Here is a 16,854-nt window from a genome sequence, read left to right on the forward strand (position 1 = left end):
TTACTTTTCAGTTTTGTATTTCTCATTACTAGCTTAATAGTGGTAGTAACTACTTTGCAACTATCTTAACAATTAGCTTGGAGAATCCAAATACATTTATATATATATATATATATATATATATATATATATATATATATATATATATATATATATATATATATATATATATATATATATATATATATATATATATATATATATATATATATATATTATATATATATATATATATATAAGCAATAATTTTTTAAGACATTTACATATTATTGTAAAAGCAAACAAACTGTTGTTTCAATCCTTAAAATTTAGACAAATGCATTAGTTAAAGTGAAAAAAAGTGTTTTAATAATGAAGAGAGTATTTTTATTAACAAGACTCTATTTTTATAAAATTTTCGGGAATCAAGTTAAGAAGTAAGCATTATTTCATTTTCAAATCGTCAAAAGAAATATCTGTTCTATTGTTCCTTAAACAAAATGAATTTTCCTGACACTTTATTGTTTAAATTTTACTGTTGGATGCATTATAAAAACTTAAAAGTTTAGTTAAAAAAACCAGAATATGTGTTTTAAAATAAATATTTAAAGATTCTTTACATGAATTATGCTTTAAAATATTCTAAGAAACGTCGACAATAAATTAAATAAATGAATATTTTAAATTTAAGAAATGCTCACATTTAAAGGTTTAAAGTAAATTTTAATAATTTCATTTTGAATAATGTAAAAATTTATAAAGAGTATAGTACTTTTCATAAATAGTACTTTTTATAAAAAGTACATTTTGAATCTGCTTTATCCGATTGTTAAAAAATAAATTAATAATAACTTGACATTTGAAATAAACTGTACGAAAAGGTTTTAGTATTTTATTTTTTACTTTTTGTATTTACCCTTTTTATTGAAGAGAGAAAAAAAATTGCGCTTGAACTATATGCATTCTATAAGCAATGCTATAAGCAATGCATAACTTGGGGTTTAATAAATACTATTACTGTCACACTTGTAGATTATGTAAATGAATAATAAATTATAAAATTAAATATAATTTTTAAAGTTGAGTTTGAGCTGATTTTGTTTTGCTCTGAAGTGTCAGACGGAAAGGTCACAATGTTATATTATTAAACACAGACAATGAATGGGACACAAATTTTATAAAATGACAATAAAATTAATTTAAGTTAAAATAAATATAAAGTTATCAATTTATTATTTTCTTTTCCTGCACACAGTGACTGAGGTAAACGTTTTTTTCTTTAATTAAAATATGCTTGGTGTGGGGAATGAAAATAATAATTATATTTATATGAAAAAAGAAATTTAGATAAATAATTATGCTTGGTGTGGGGAATGAAAAAAATAATTATATTTATATGAAAAAAGGAATTTAGATAAATAATTAGTCTTATTAAATACAATTGATTTTCTTTTTTTTTCTCACCTTTTAATGCTACTTTTGGTATCGTCAGAATTCAAAAGGTACTTTATTATCATTTTATGTTATTCACACCGTGAAAAAAAGTATGGTTAAAACTACCAAAATATGGTAAAGTTTACAGTGTCTCTGGCTCTATGTGAAAAGCAGAAAATCTCGGTGATTTTTACCGAGGTGCTTTACTCAGAAGTTTGGTAAAATTTAAGTTAAAATATTATTATATAATAGCGGTTAAAATTGAGTAAATATGATAAAATTTGGTAGTTTTATCATGATACCTCAAGGCATGTCATAAAGACCCTTTATTTATTTAAATTTACTTTTCAGTTTTGAATTTTTAACTAACATATAACTATAAAAACTATAATTTAAAAAAAAACTCTGAATTACCGGTGAACCGTTGGTATATGAACGGGATAATTATCAAATGACTGATTTAAATTCCTAATATTTAGGTTTTATTAATAGAATTATGCTTTTTTTACTAGAATTGTCATTACCATATAGTATGGTAATTTTACCAGAATTTTCTTCTCCGTGTTAGATTGTATATTTTAACGTGGCATGTAGGGGTAAAAATTACACACCAGATTGGAATGTTTACATGCCCTGCGCATGTCGAGCAATGTAATGCATTTAAAAATTTTGTAATGAATGAATTGGGAAAAATGTGAAGTCTTTCTCCCCTCCCCCCAAAAGGCTTCACTTGTTTCTGAACAAATATTTTCTAAAAAAATACTAATAAAAATGAATGATTAAGAAAACGTTTTTTAAATTAAGTAGCTACTGCATATTGCATTGCGATAACTTTTCAATCCATAATTATGTATCCATTTTAGACAATTACCCATTTTACAGTAAAATCCATTCATACCGTATCATAATTTTTATAATAGTATTTATAGAAATACAGTGATTCAGAAAAATTACTCTGAAATTAACGGTATATCGGATATATCAGCACGGTATATCAGATTTTTTTTGCTTGGTAAAATTTTAAGGTAAAAAAGGATTTTGCGGTTAAATATAACTGTACTCAGGGTGCTTGTACTTTTTACTTAATTTTATACAGAATTTATAGCGTTCTAGCTATACTGACATCGCAATAATTTGAAGAAAAAAATATATCCCATTAAAAGTTGACTTAATAGTATCTTATATGCACATTACTGTATAAAAACTCTATTTTATTATAACGAGGAACTATAGTTTTATTAAGATAAAATGTTTAGAATATAGACAATAATTGTTTAAAATTTTTCTTTTCTTATTTCGCTTTGACTTACTTAAAAAAGACATGCAAAACACTTCATTTTAAGATTTATCATTACACGCATTGATTTGATTATAACTTTTAAACTTATAAAATGAATAAAACATCTAAAATTAAATCATAATTTGGAAAATATTCTTTACAAAATAAAATAATTCATTTTCGTAATTAATCATTATGATTGATTAAAATAGTGCTTGAAATGAAAATGATATAATGTCCTTAAAAGGTTTTAAAAATAATTTATATAAAATTGATGTAAAAATATAAAGCACAAAACAATTAATTAGCAAAAATTAATGATAATATTAATTCAATGATAAAACCATCGAATAATAATGCATAATTATTTTTCTATCGACTGGAAGCTATTGTCACTTATAAGGAAATTAATGACTTTTAATGACTATTAACTATTATAGTTACAAACAATAGCCATTAGAAAATAGTTAGGGTAATCTGCATGAAATCAGAAAGAGCTTTAGAACTTATGTGTTTTCGCCAAAATAATCCTTCATTGAAACAAATGAATTATGAACTAAGATGGGGAAATTTTTTTGTATTTATCACCAGTACTAGCAAGATACTATACCTGGTAAGAAAATAAAGAACTAATTAACAGATTTATAAAGGTTTTAGTTAAGTCTAGTCATTTGGAGTTAATTTTGTTTTTATTTATTGATTTTTTTAAAGTACTGTTAAGTGCTTCTTTTATTTATCTTAGCTCTATAATCCTCCCTCCATTGTTAGATTTTTGCTAAAAATGTATTTATTGTTTATTCTACAAAAAGACTTTATATATTCTTTCTAAATTTTAAACATGAAAATAAGACTTCTTTTCAACATTTTTGCTTTGATAATAGTTCATTTGAATAGATACAATAAACATTTTACCTATTGTTGAAGTTTGAACGATGACTTCGTCTGATGGTGGTCCAGCTCCTTGGCTGTTAAAAGCTTGTACGACTATGCTGTACTGAGTACCTCTTTTGAGACCAACAAGTGTGTAGTTGGCATCTGACTGACCATGCTTGTTGTTAACAGTTTTGTAAACGTACGGACCACCTCCTGGTAGTTCTCGGAAACCAACGTAGTAGCCATCGACGTAACTGACTTGCTCCATGAAAGAAGGCTGCTGCTGTTGAAAAGGGATACATGAGTATGACAAATAATGAAGATAGTGAAAGAATGATATTTAGTGCAATTTCTGGATCAAATTTCGGTAAAAAGTATCTGCACTCTGATCATCGGTACTGTTTTTGCCTGTGACACCTACCGAAGCTATTTTTACTGGAACATGTAACGGAGCAAAAATCTGATACACCGTAATTTTTGCAGCAATAGTTACCGTAAAATCACTGAACCACGCTAAAGAAATAAATATACTCATGGACAAAAAAGCTAGAGCACCAAGAAGGAGTCGTCAAAATGAAACGAAATTTCACATACGTAATGACTACTTTGATATAAGTAAATGATTAAAAAATCAAAGAAAAAGGATAATTTATTTCAGAGAAAAAGGCAAAAGAACGGTGCACGATGCATTACGATCGGGCATTGAGGCATACAAGCTCTGTAAAATGTCTTGAGACATTTCGTTCCGTATTTGCTGTAACTTTGCCTCTAGTTCGTTCAAGCTCGCGGGATGCCCAACTCGCCGTCCCAAATGATCCCAGATATGCTTGATTGGAGACAAATCTGAGGATCGGGCAGGCCAAGGATTGGTAGTAACAGTACGGAGACAGTCACGTGACACCCTTGCAGAATGAGACCGAGCATTGCTTGTTGAAAAATGGCTCATGGGAGCCGTTGCATGAGGGGCAACACATGTGGTTACTAGATTTCATGGGCATACTGCTGGGCTGTCATGGTGCCACGGAACAATACTAAGGGGGACCGTGTATTGTAGGCAATGGCGCCCCATACCATCACACCAGCTGGGGGAAAGGTGTGACGCTGTACCTGTTTTATACTCCACAGAGTTCGACGTTCAATGCCATCTACCGGCTATACGTATTGCGCAATCACGCTGCTTTTCTAATCATTTGCATATCTTCCCAACATGTATCTTCTTTGCAAGTTTCGTTACGATCCCGCAATTAGTTCCTGGTGCGCTAATTTTTTTGTCCATGAGTGTATTACTGTAAAATTGACTGTATGATATTTTACAGCAAAGTGAATTTTACAGATGCTGCATATAAAGTGTCGGTATTTTATATCGCAATTTGATTTAAAATTTTTCAGAGTGTAGTTTTCTTGAAATATTTTCGGAAAATGTAGAACATTTCTTTGCTTTGTCACAATTTCAAATTGAGAGGTTTTTACAGTAAAAAAGTGTTTTGAAAACTTCATTCTGACGTTCCTGTGCATTCTTCAGTTATTGGTTTTTTTAATATTAATTCCTTAAAAGACTCCTTAACGTGTTCTTCCACAGAAATTTCTTAAATGAAGCAGATGGAAAGATTTTTATTTGTAATGACTATTGATAGCATAGGTTTTGAGTAACATAAAATATTTTGAAACGAATACTATGTTCAAATAATAAGCATTTAGGTCTATTTTTCTTACTGGGTACACACTGCAAAAAATTACGGTTAAAAGTACCGGCACTCAGAGTGCCAGTACTTTTTATGTAACCTTGACTTAGGCTGCTGGACATTTTTACCACAAAATTCATTTGTATCTGAACATATTAGAGATAAAAGAATCTAATATAGCGTAATTTTTATAGTGATAAATACCGTAAAATCAGTTAATCACTCTAATTAAACAAATATTACTTTAAAAATTAGATATAACATTTTATTGCAAAAATTAATTTTACGGTGAAATTGATCTTTGGGAATATGTACTCAAAAAGCCAGTACTCTATACTGCAATTACATCCATATTTTTTTTAAATTTTTTCAGTGTGCATTTGTTGTTTTTAAATTAAAATTTTTAAAGAGGTCTCTTAACGCGTTCTTCCACAACAATTTTAAAACGAAACAAAGTGAAGGATTATTTTTAAAAGATTATAATAGTATAGATTTCGATTTGCACAAAATATTTATTAAAAAATAATATGCTTAAATGATAAGCATTTTAAGATTTTAATTACTGGGTATATGAACTGAACATAAATATTTGAAGTGCATAAGATAAAAATCATAGTAATTATGTTTATACAAAAATATTGGCCTATATTTATCGACATGATGAAAATGTGCCAATCACACATGAGTTTACGAAAGTATTTTTGTTAAGTTTAATCAGAAGATTGATTTGGATAAAACATTCTTTAATTGCATCCGTTAAGCATTTATACTCAGTCATTTAGCTTGTACACATTTGTTCTTGCTCTTTTCGTTGCTGTGGTTATTACCCCCCCCCCCCCTGTATTTTTTTCAATTTATGGCTGAAGACGAATAAATAAGGGGGTATAAAGCAGAAAACCTATTAGGCAAAACTCAAGGAGTTTTGAAAAAACTCCTTGAGTTTTGCCTAATAGTCGTTCGTCGTTGAAAAATCGCATTGAAAAAATCTTCCCACGGTTAGCCTGGGACTCTGACTCATGATCTGTCTACCACTAAGGATATTTACCGTCAGCACTTGTTGTCGGTATGAGCCGTATCGAAATTCGTATCGACCAGCCATAGTTGGGATTCGAATTCGGTTTACCTTATTGGAAGGCGAACGCTCTATCCTCTGAGCCATCATGTAATATTTAGTGGAAAAAAAATTAAAAAAAGCCTTGATTATCTATAGCTAAAACACGTACAAACGTTTTAAATGTCTAAAATGTTAAAATAATCTGTATTCAAATGGCGAACAAATAAATAAAATAAATGCGCCATATGTAGAATTACTGTCAGAAGTTTTACAATAACAGGAACTAATAATTCTTCTATTGTGTAGATTTATTTATTAGCACATTTGAATAATTTCTTGAATAACACATCGATATTGCAACACAAAATGCCCGCATTTCATATTTCAGCCCAATATATTTCAGAAGAGATATGAGGTAATTTACATAAATTATCACGCAGCAGCACAATTAGTGTTAATACCCAAGCATTGTTAGCCTGAAAATTAGGATATTTTTTTTAAATAAAAAAGCAAATATATACCGTCATCATCTAATACTGGAGCTTAGAATTCATTTCGATTAAATCCTTATACGTTTCTCTATTATCTGCATTCTTTTAAATTAATTGCAAAATCCTGCAAAAAATATTGTCACTGCTGTTTTATCTTTTGTATCAAACGTGCTATATCAAAAGTATTTACTTTAATGCATTATTCTGTTTTTACTGAAATAATTTATGGGGAAACTGCATTGTTAATTATACATGCGGTTATTAATGCCGGTAAAACCTTCCATTCTTTTATTCGAAAGCAAAGATATTTAAGAAAGACTCGTTCGAGTCAAATTTTAATTATGCTTTTACTTTGTAATAAATGATGGTTTAATGAAAAAATCTCTCCAGAGTTATACTTCATTTTTAATCAAAAAAAGAAGACTTATTAGCTTGGAAGTACTTAGAGAATTAATTAAAATATTCTATTGTTTATCATTCGGTACGTCGTGATTTTCTTAGAATATTTAATATTCTTTCCTCGCTTCAGATTGGATTACCTGTGGATAAAAAAAAATGGAATATGAAATTTTGATATCACTTTTCAAAACGTCTTAGATCAGTAAAAAGAGATTCTTGTCATTCAGCGCTTATGTTAGAAACGGAAAATATTTTGATGAATGTGCAGTTTTGTTTAATACGGAAATGTTTCAATTATGATGAAATAAATTTCATTTGTTTCCAGCGATTTTATTTTTTTTAGTTTGCTAAATCATACCACTAAAAAGGATTCCAAAATAATACGCGATATTTTTACATTAGAAGCCTATTTCATCATAAAATTGTATAAGTAAGCAAGGTAAAAAAGTCTAGATTACGATAGTACCGTTGTTACGTCAGTATCGTAATATAAGTACCGGTACTCACGGTGCCAAAACGTTTTATCGTAAAATCCATTTTTATCGGAACATGTTACGAAAAAAAATTAACTAACCTTAATTTTACAGTAATAATTACCATAAAGTCGCTGAATCACTCTTTTTAGATAAATAATACTTGTAAAAATAATATTTTACCATGAAAATGGATTACACAGATGATACACGCAAAGGGCCGGTACTTTATACGGTAATTTGATTCGGAATTTTTTACAGTGAAACTGTTCCCTGCAAGGACGGATAAGGGTTAAGCAAACAAAATACAGTGTCATATTTCTCCCTGTTTTGATCAGTAAAACGAGGAGTAAGTTGAGTGAAGTTGATATTTGTCTTTGGTTTGAATTTCAACATATAATTTTAGGAAAAATATTTATGGTAAATTAACTGATGAGTTTAGTTTAAATAAAAACATGTCATAGTCATCTGCAACAAAACTACCACTGCATATAGGCTGCATGTACATATATATATATATATATATATATATATATATATATATATATATATATATATATATATATATATATATATATATATATATACTAACAGGGCTACATCCCTGTTATCATTGTTGTATTCCTCATCTTTAATAATGCAGTCACAAGCAATAATACGTTATAAAAAGGTTCATTTAAAGGTGGCTGGAGGTTATAACAGTTCTCATCCCCACTCCACAAGGGAGAGGGTGTGGACAAATTCCGGATGGTTCCGGCAGATGTGTAATGGAACACGCTATTCAGCAAGAGACATGCGAAAACCATCGGTCCCGCATTAAATACTACAGAGAATGATGTAATTAGGTTCCAGTCGTAATACCTTTGTAACTCTACGCATTATGGAAAATCATTTAATGCTTCCTAATATGGAAGTGAAAGAGGGACAAGATTCTAAAAATAACTCCTCCTTTGAAATATAAATCTAATTATTATTTAATGGTATGATTTCAGCCTTGAATTCCCAAAACAGAATATCTCTACGCTTACTCTTTAACAAAGACATTTTATGAAATAGAAAGAGTTTAAATTATTTTATTAATACAAAAGTATTTATTATCGTTGTATTACATATATATATATATATATATATATATATATATATCTATCACAGATGGGCGAATATTTTAATATTTTTAGGGTGAGAAAATAATTACAAAAAATTGTTATAGGAGTAAAATTCTTTGGGAATTTTAATTCCATCCGTTTTAATCTGTGATGTTCTTTTTTGAACATGAAAGCAATTCATTTAGTTTTAATATAAGGTAGTTAACTAAATATATTATTTTCCTATATCTATTTAAATTGTATAATTAAATACGACTGTGATATGAGATAAAAGTACATATAATACCAGATTACCAGATAAATATTTTAACATATTTAGTCTATGTATCTTCTTCAATGATCAAAATCAATGATGGTGAATAAATTAATGGTTAATATCTAGACAATTTTTAAAAATTCCATATTTATGACAGTTTAACATAGCTTGTTCGTATAGTATATTTTAACGTCAAACGAAATAACATAACATACTATATCATTTGTACATTGCTGCTTTATTCATCTTTGTTCATTGTTTGGACCCCGAAAGGACTTATATACTTGTTTTGATAAATAGAGCACTAGAGATGCGTTATATTCCAGTTCAACAATATATATATATATTCAACAATGTATTGCTGCAAATCCCAACTGTGAATCGTTGCTGAGAAATTGTTATCAAGAAATAAATTTCCACAACTCACTGTAGTGTAATACAAATAGTATAATAAAGGTTAGTTAAATTCTAGGAAAGCTGTTCTATATATTATGGTATTGCTAAGGCTGATTTGTCATTCGTTGTTAAACACGTTTAATGCTGAAAACATGCATGGAGTAAAATTCCGATATATTTATCACGCTGTATGGTAATGACATTTTTGGTAAAAGAAACCCATATAATTCTGGTTAATAAACCTAAAATATACCGTATTTAAGTAATTCATTTGGTTATTTTTCCGTAACGGTTTATCGAAGCTTCTAATTTCCGAAATTATAGCTCTTTTTACCACGCATGTATTAAAAATATAAAACTAAAAAGTAAATGTAACTTAGTAAATAAGTTTTTTTTTTACCATGTTAAGATATGATAAAATTAGCAAATGTTAACACATTATGAAACATTAAATTTATTTTTAATTTTATCATAATAATTACTAAACCGCTTTGATAAAAAAATATCGAACTTTCTGGTGTTTCCATCAGAAACACGGTAAATTTTTCCATATTCTGGTAATTTTGGCCATACTTTAACTCATTCATTAGAAATGGTAAATAATTTTAGTACAAATTGTGTTTTGAAAACTACCATTAATTCTTTATTATGTATTATAATCAAAGTATGAGACATTCCGAAGTATTATTCATTAAAAAAGTTTGAAATGATTGAAAGATTTGAAACCCCTTATAACTATTATAGAATCTAAGCATTTCGTATCATAATCTAAAACTTAAAATGTACCGAAAATAAGGTGATATTTCTATTCCACTATGTTTCACTTTCAAATGCAAATTTAAATACTTGCTTACATGGAATTTTATTCCAAAATGTTCTTTCAATATAAAAGGATTCCTGATTTCACGAGGCGAGTGACATATTCATGAATACCTGGGTCTTAAGAGATTTCTATTTAGTAAAGTTTTAAGCTTGAGAAAGCTTAAGATTTCAGTGTCATAAGATATGTCATATTTCTCGTTAAAACTTCTGCGATTGCAATTATTTAATTTAAATACTTTTGAATAATTTCCTTTCCTTCATAGCATGTATTAACAACTATGGTGGTTTTGAAATAAAATTTAAGCGTCTACATATTACTAGTCAGTTAATTCTCTTTGTAATTTTTTATATATATAATTAAAAATGTCAAGAACTGAAAATGAAGTAAAAATCCTATTAATTTTTCAAATGTTTTTAATTAAAAAAAAAAGATTTATTTTTTTCTATAAATGTTTTACATGTCAGTAGTTTTTTAAATTTTCTAATTATGAATTTCTAATAAATTTTATATAATCTTTTTACGTTGATAAATATATTTACTTAGACAAATACGTTCGGCAAATAAAAATGAATATAATTTGTATTCAAAATATTAAATAATATTGTTTTAGAATTATATTGCGATTATTTTTAAATTTTGATTTAAGTCTGAAAAATTTTAAGATGAAAAGCTTAGCGGTTAAAGTTAAGCTTAGTTAAGCTTAGCGGATTTACTTAGACAAATACGTTCGGCAAATATAAATGAATATAATTTGTAATAAAAATATTAAATAATAATGCTTTAGAAATATAGTGCAATTATTTTGAAATTTTGATTTAAATCTGAATACTTTTAAGATGAAAAGCTTAGCGGATAAGGTAACAACATGGTATTTGAATAAAATGAGTTATTTTTTAAGTTTTCAAAACAATTAAGATTTACCCTCTGCATATCTCATATTCTTTAGCTATCGAATTTTGAAATCTTTATGCCCTTATCGTATTTAAACTGTCTGCGTTTTAGTGTTTAAAGTTTCTTATCCTATTAATTTGATAAATTTAATAAATAATCCCAAGAGACCGAAGCGATAGGATTTTACCTGCAGTAGTAGACTGAAGTGATAGGATATTACCTGCGGTGGTAGACTTAAGCGATAGGCTATTGCCTGCGGTGGTAGACTAAAGTGATAGGATATTACCTGCGGTGGTAGACTGAAGTGATAGGATATTACCTGTATTAAAAGACTGAAGTGGAGGATATTATTAAAATTACAATAGTTACAGAAAAAAATAGGAAATAACAGTCAACATGCTTCAATAGCTTCAAAAATATAGGCGCGCATTTTCAAGACTTGCCAGGTGTGAATGTAAAGAAACAAAAATAATTTGAAATAAGAAACTTAAAGCTGCCATCAAAAAATAGAAAATAAAGGCGAGAAACAAAGCATAAGAAACCACAGAAATCGAGAGATAAAAAAAGATAAAAAACGGAACAAGACAAATCTCACAAGGGAAACTAGGGAAGTGTGACTCGCGAATTTTGAAATAAACTAGTGGGATGTATGCCTTATGAGGAATAATTTTAGGGGCAACATTCGTCTCGGCCCATAGAAGGTGCTGTGAGAGATAAAAAATAATTCAATATATAGAAAAATCGGTATTTTATTACATCAATGCAGATTATTAGTTATTGTAATTGTCTCATACTCCAATTAATTTGTAATTAGTTGGTTAATTCATTAATTAATAATTAATTAATTAATAATTCATTAATTAATTATTCATTAATTAATAATTAATTATTCATTAATTAATAATTAATTATTCATTAATTAATTGATTTGCAATTACATACTCCAATTAATTTGGAAAATTTTTTGAAAAAAAATTTTAAAAAATTTTATGTAATTTTTTTTTTTTTTAAAAATTAACCTAACAGGTTTTTCTAAAAAACTACAGATATATAAAATTTTCGAAATCAATTTTGACAATAAATATGCATCATATAGTACCTGAAAGTACCGCAAAATTAATTGGAGTATGAGATAATTACAATAACTAATAGTCTGCATTGAAGTAATAAAATACCGATTTTTCTATATATTGAGCTATTTTTAATCTCTCACAGGACCTTCTATGGGCCGAAACTAACGTTGCCCCCTAAAATTATTCCTCATAAGGCATACATCCCACTAGTTTATTTCAAAATTGGCGAGTCACACTTCCCTAGTTTCCCTTGTCAGTGCACGAGAACGAGAAACAAATCAGGGTAAAATGCAGCTCCACGCGTATGAAGAACGTAAAGGAACTGGTGTTGTTAGCAAAGGAATCAGCATTCATTCAGGGTTTTTCATTGACACCATCTGTTTGGTGTCAAATGCATTTAGAATTGTCTCATACTTAGTACTTTTGTCACCTAGTGCCTTCATCTATTAAGAGCATTAAAATTAAAAGTGTCAAAGAAACATATGCATATTGGATAGTTAAATAATAAGTCTAAAACAAGATCCTTTCCATAGAAATTTCAGGTTTTTCTAAAAAAATGTAATTTAAAAGATTCAACCATTAAGGTTTTTTGAATATTGAAGCGTCTAGAATTTATTTTTTTAAGTAAGTCTGAAACGGGATATTTTTCATAGACATTTTAATTATTTCAAAAATTTTATTTAGAACTTTTTATCATAAGTTCCTTGATTATTAAAGTATATAGAATTTATATTGAAATCAGTGTAAAACAAGATCATGTTCATATAAATTTCAGTTTTTCAAAATAAAAATACGTAAATAATTCACCATACCACCAAAGAAATATATTTTCTTTTGAATATCTGCTTACAACTTTCTTTCAATAAGCTTTTCGCATACTAAAGCTTATAGAATTCATTTTTGATTAAGCTTGAAACAGGGTATTTTTAATGGAATAATTTTTAAGGGGATAATTTTGAATGGAATATAATTTAGAACATTCATTCGACTAGGTTCTTCAAATATTATAGCGTCTAGAATTAACTTCCGAATAATTCTGAAATAATTTCGTTTTCATAGATAGTTTAAATTTTTCAAAAAAATGTCGTTTAGAACCTTCCTCCATAAAGCTCTTCGATCATTAAAGCGTCTAAAATTTATTTTCAAATAAGTATGAAGCAAGATATTTTTTTATTGAAATTTAAATGTTTTCAAAAATGTCATTTAGAACCTTCTTCCACTAAGCTCTCCGATTATTAAAGCATCTTGCATCGATTTTTAAATCTGTTTTAAAAGCAACATGACTTTCCGCACGATTAAGATCTACAATCTTTGGAAAATAAACCATGCGTTAAAGTTGCATATAGAAGTTAGAATACTTACTTTCCTTTTAAAAACATTTTAATACCAGGAACAGTATGGGGATTATAATTTTAGCACTGTTCTCCATTAGGTACGAAATCTGCCTAATTTATAAACGCATATTCAAAACCTCATTAAAGTGTTTTATTCTTATCCACAGCTTGTTCATAATCCATCATCGCAAATAACGTCACCCATTATTGGTACCTCTTAAGCTAACTAAACTTTGATGCGTGTTAATATTATCATAATTGCAAAGTCACTAAATATTAAATCTAAACAGTGGATTAGAGAAGCTGCGTATGACACTACATTCACTTTACTAGTTAATGAAAAGCCTCTTTCTATGTTATGGGATTTTAGTAAAGCTTAAATGCATTACAAGATTATGCTTTTCATTGAGGATCGTGCTTTAATGATATTACAAATCAGCTCACTATTTAAAGTATTTGTAGAATATTATGCTGTAGTTAATTCCAGTAGTCATAGAACCACATATTTGTCTCGTTTATTAAATATGAAATTTTAATAATTTAATGCTTATTTAATTTGGTTATTGGTTTAAACCATTATGATTTAATATTTTATTCAGTGAAATTATTTTTGAACACAAAAAATGCTGTAGTTGATAAATACTTCATAAAAGTTAAAGTGAGATTGATAAGGAAATATAAATTAATTATTATATATTAAATTGTTAAAGTGCTGGATACTAATTAATAATCTTGCCAATATATATTGCACTTATAATTATTGGGATTATTAATGCTTGCAAAATAACAACATTTTCATCAGTTTAAAATTTGTAGTGTTTCCCATTCTGAGAGTAAAAAAAAAGTTTTTCCTTTGACTGTTATGAGTAATTTTGGATGTAAGCGTAAAAATGAAAAAAGAGGAAGAAAAAAAACGGAATAATCTGAATAAGTTTCGTTGTTTATTATGAAAAAAGTCGTATTTTTATAAACAGTTCATGCATTTATATTTGGATTTCTCAGGTTCTATTTTACTGATATTATTCAAACTTTGTATATTGCACGTAACATTATGTTTATAAATGTTTCTACTGTCAATTCTTAATGTTTTCGACAGTAAAAATCGATTTAATGAAAATAATAAATATTTACAAAGAGTAATTTTTTGCATTGGTTTAATGAGCTTTATAATCGTGCTCAAAAATTAATCGATTCGCTTAAAAAGTTTTCGGGATAGGTGTGAAATACGCGAAAAGTAAAATTACCATTAAGGGGTCCAAACTTTGAACCGTTCTCAAATTATTTTGACCATATTTCCGAATTACGACTATTCCTCATAGAATTTAAAGATTCAATCTTAAGAACGAAATTTCCTTAAAGCAGCCCCTTATTTTCTCTTATTTTTAGGTTGTGAAATGTAAAAAAAGAAAAAAACGTTAAAGTATTTGCTTTAAAAAATTGTTACTTTGATTAGAATTTGGTTTTTAAAAGTTTTGAAAATTTTATATTTTTGAAAATTTTAAGCAGAATTTCTTATCAAAACTTCTAATCATGTTTCTATTAGAAGAAAATTGGATATCGTGATTTCATTATGAGGGTAAATTTTAAAAATAATTATGTTCAATCGTTTACTTAAGTGTAAATTAAAATATGCACATTTCGTAAAAATATAGCATACGAAAAAAACTAAAGCATAACATATTGTTTGCTTTACATTTCAAAATTCGAAAAATTGCATGCAATGTGAATTAGTTCTTTTCGCAATACAAGAAGACATTATTTAGCACTGAATGACCAATCGTTTTATTATTGTAGTTGCGAAAACCGATAAAATTTTATATTTTAAAAATTTTGATAGCAACATTCTTGCAATTTTTTTCTATAAAATTCGATTCCAAATTGCAATTTTTTTTCCTCAAAAATGTACAGTAAGATTGCCACTTAAAGACTGATAATATAAAGACAATTTCAAAAAATAAATTATAAAACTAACATTTATAACTATTTATAAATGTACGGATATAATTCAGAATTTTTAAAACATAAAAAAATTATTACATAATATTTTAAATGTTATCATTTTAACTGTTACCGATCCATTATTTTAAAATTTATCCTCAAAATTTAGCAAATAAAAATCATGCGCAAAATTATTATAATTTGCTGTGTTTCACGTAATGATTAATATTTGATGTGCAATTCAGTGCATTTAAAAATGTTTTTTTTCAGAAATTTGAATAACCATAGAAACAAAAATAAATGAAAAATTATAAATCAATCAAGAATATAGAAACTCGTGATAAGTTTGCATCAATGTGTAAAATAATATGAAAGTACCTTTCTCAAATTTAAATTTTGGTTTTAATGCTCTTATCTTGTTAGAAAAAGTATATGTCTTAAAAATGAATAGAAGATTTAACAAAAAATTTTCTTTTTCGAAACAAAATATTATTTTAAGAAAATCATTGAAAGAATTTCTTGCACAAGTATTTCAATAATTAGAATTTATTGATTATTGATTATAGGATTTAATTTTTTACCCGATGAGATAAAATGAGAATAATAAATATTATCACTCAAATCTAGTATTGCTACTTGAGAAACAACACTAAAAAAGTTTTCTTTGAATGTTGTGTATAATAATAAGAATTTATTGAACAGTGATACTCTATATTAATATTTTGTGTGATTGGACTTTGTAGTAAGTTGTTTGTTATGAAAAGTGATTATTATTGATTTTGAATTTGTTGTTCTTTTAAACGGGTTTCTATAAATAAGCAATATACTTCAAGAAGAATCAATTTAATACAACACATCAGATTTTTGAAATAACTTTGTTTCCTCTTAATGCTTCAGACGAAAAAAAAACTTGCAAAAGTTCGATATCCAACCAATCGATTCTTTCACTTCACCAAAGTAAACATCTTTCTCGAAAATGTAGTTTATGTACACATCCTATTTTTCTTTCACATAGTACTTTAACACGCCATCAAAAACGAATCAAGAGTAAAAGAAATATATGGCGGATTGGCAAGTGAGTTAAAAAAAATGCGCCCTGGAGGCACTGAATTCTAACCTTCTTCATACGAACGCAAACTGAGAAAGAAAGAATTTCCAATTCTTTGGGTTTGATTTTCGATCTAACAGATACGTATGCAAAAATCAGCTGACGCAATGATGCTGAAAATGCAAATTGAGCACGAACGAATGATATTCATGACTTGACAACTCTTTTCTTTCGTTGGATCGCGTTGTCGGGGCGTCTTCCTTGTTCACTAGTTGAGGTTTTCGGCTTCTTCTTCTGGAAAGTTTTTGCATTATTTGTATCCATT

General features: G+C 27.6%; 1 protein-coding gene across 11 annotated transcripts in view; it reads right to left on the reverse strand.

Moving 5' to 3' along the window:
- The window catches only part of LOC107441504 (cell adhesion molecule Dscam1), a 434,487-nt gene that overhangs the window by 107,485 nt on the left and 310,148 nt on the right, over positions 1-16,854 (reverse strand). For 8 of the 11 annotated variants that reach the window (XR_015429993.1, XR_015429992.1, XR_015429995.1 and 5 more), the window contains exon 17: positions 3,605-3,848. Coding sequence is in view for 7 of the 11 variants with exons in the window: in XM_087154072.1 (XP_087010198.1) it covers positions 3,605-3,848 (244 nt within the window). In the remaining 4 variants the exon portion in view is untranslated. The remainder of the gene's footprint in view (positions 1-3,604; positions 3,849-16,854) is intronic. The other 3 variants (XM_087154077.1, XM_087154074.1, XM_087154071.1) reach the window with 1 other exon arrangement.

Source organism: Parasteatoda tepidariorum, chromosome 10, assembly GCF_982258835.1.
Source record: "Parasteatoda tepidariorum strain Cologne lab strain chromosome 10, Ptep-v5.0, whole genome shotgun sequence".
Lineage (NCBI taxonomy): Eukaryota > Metazoa > Arthropoda > Arachnida > Araneae > Theridiidae > Parasteatoda > Parasteatoda tepidariorum.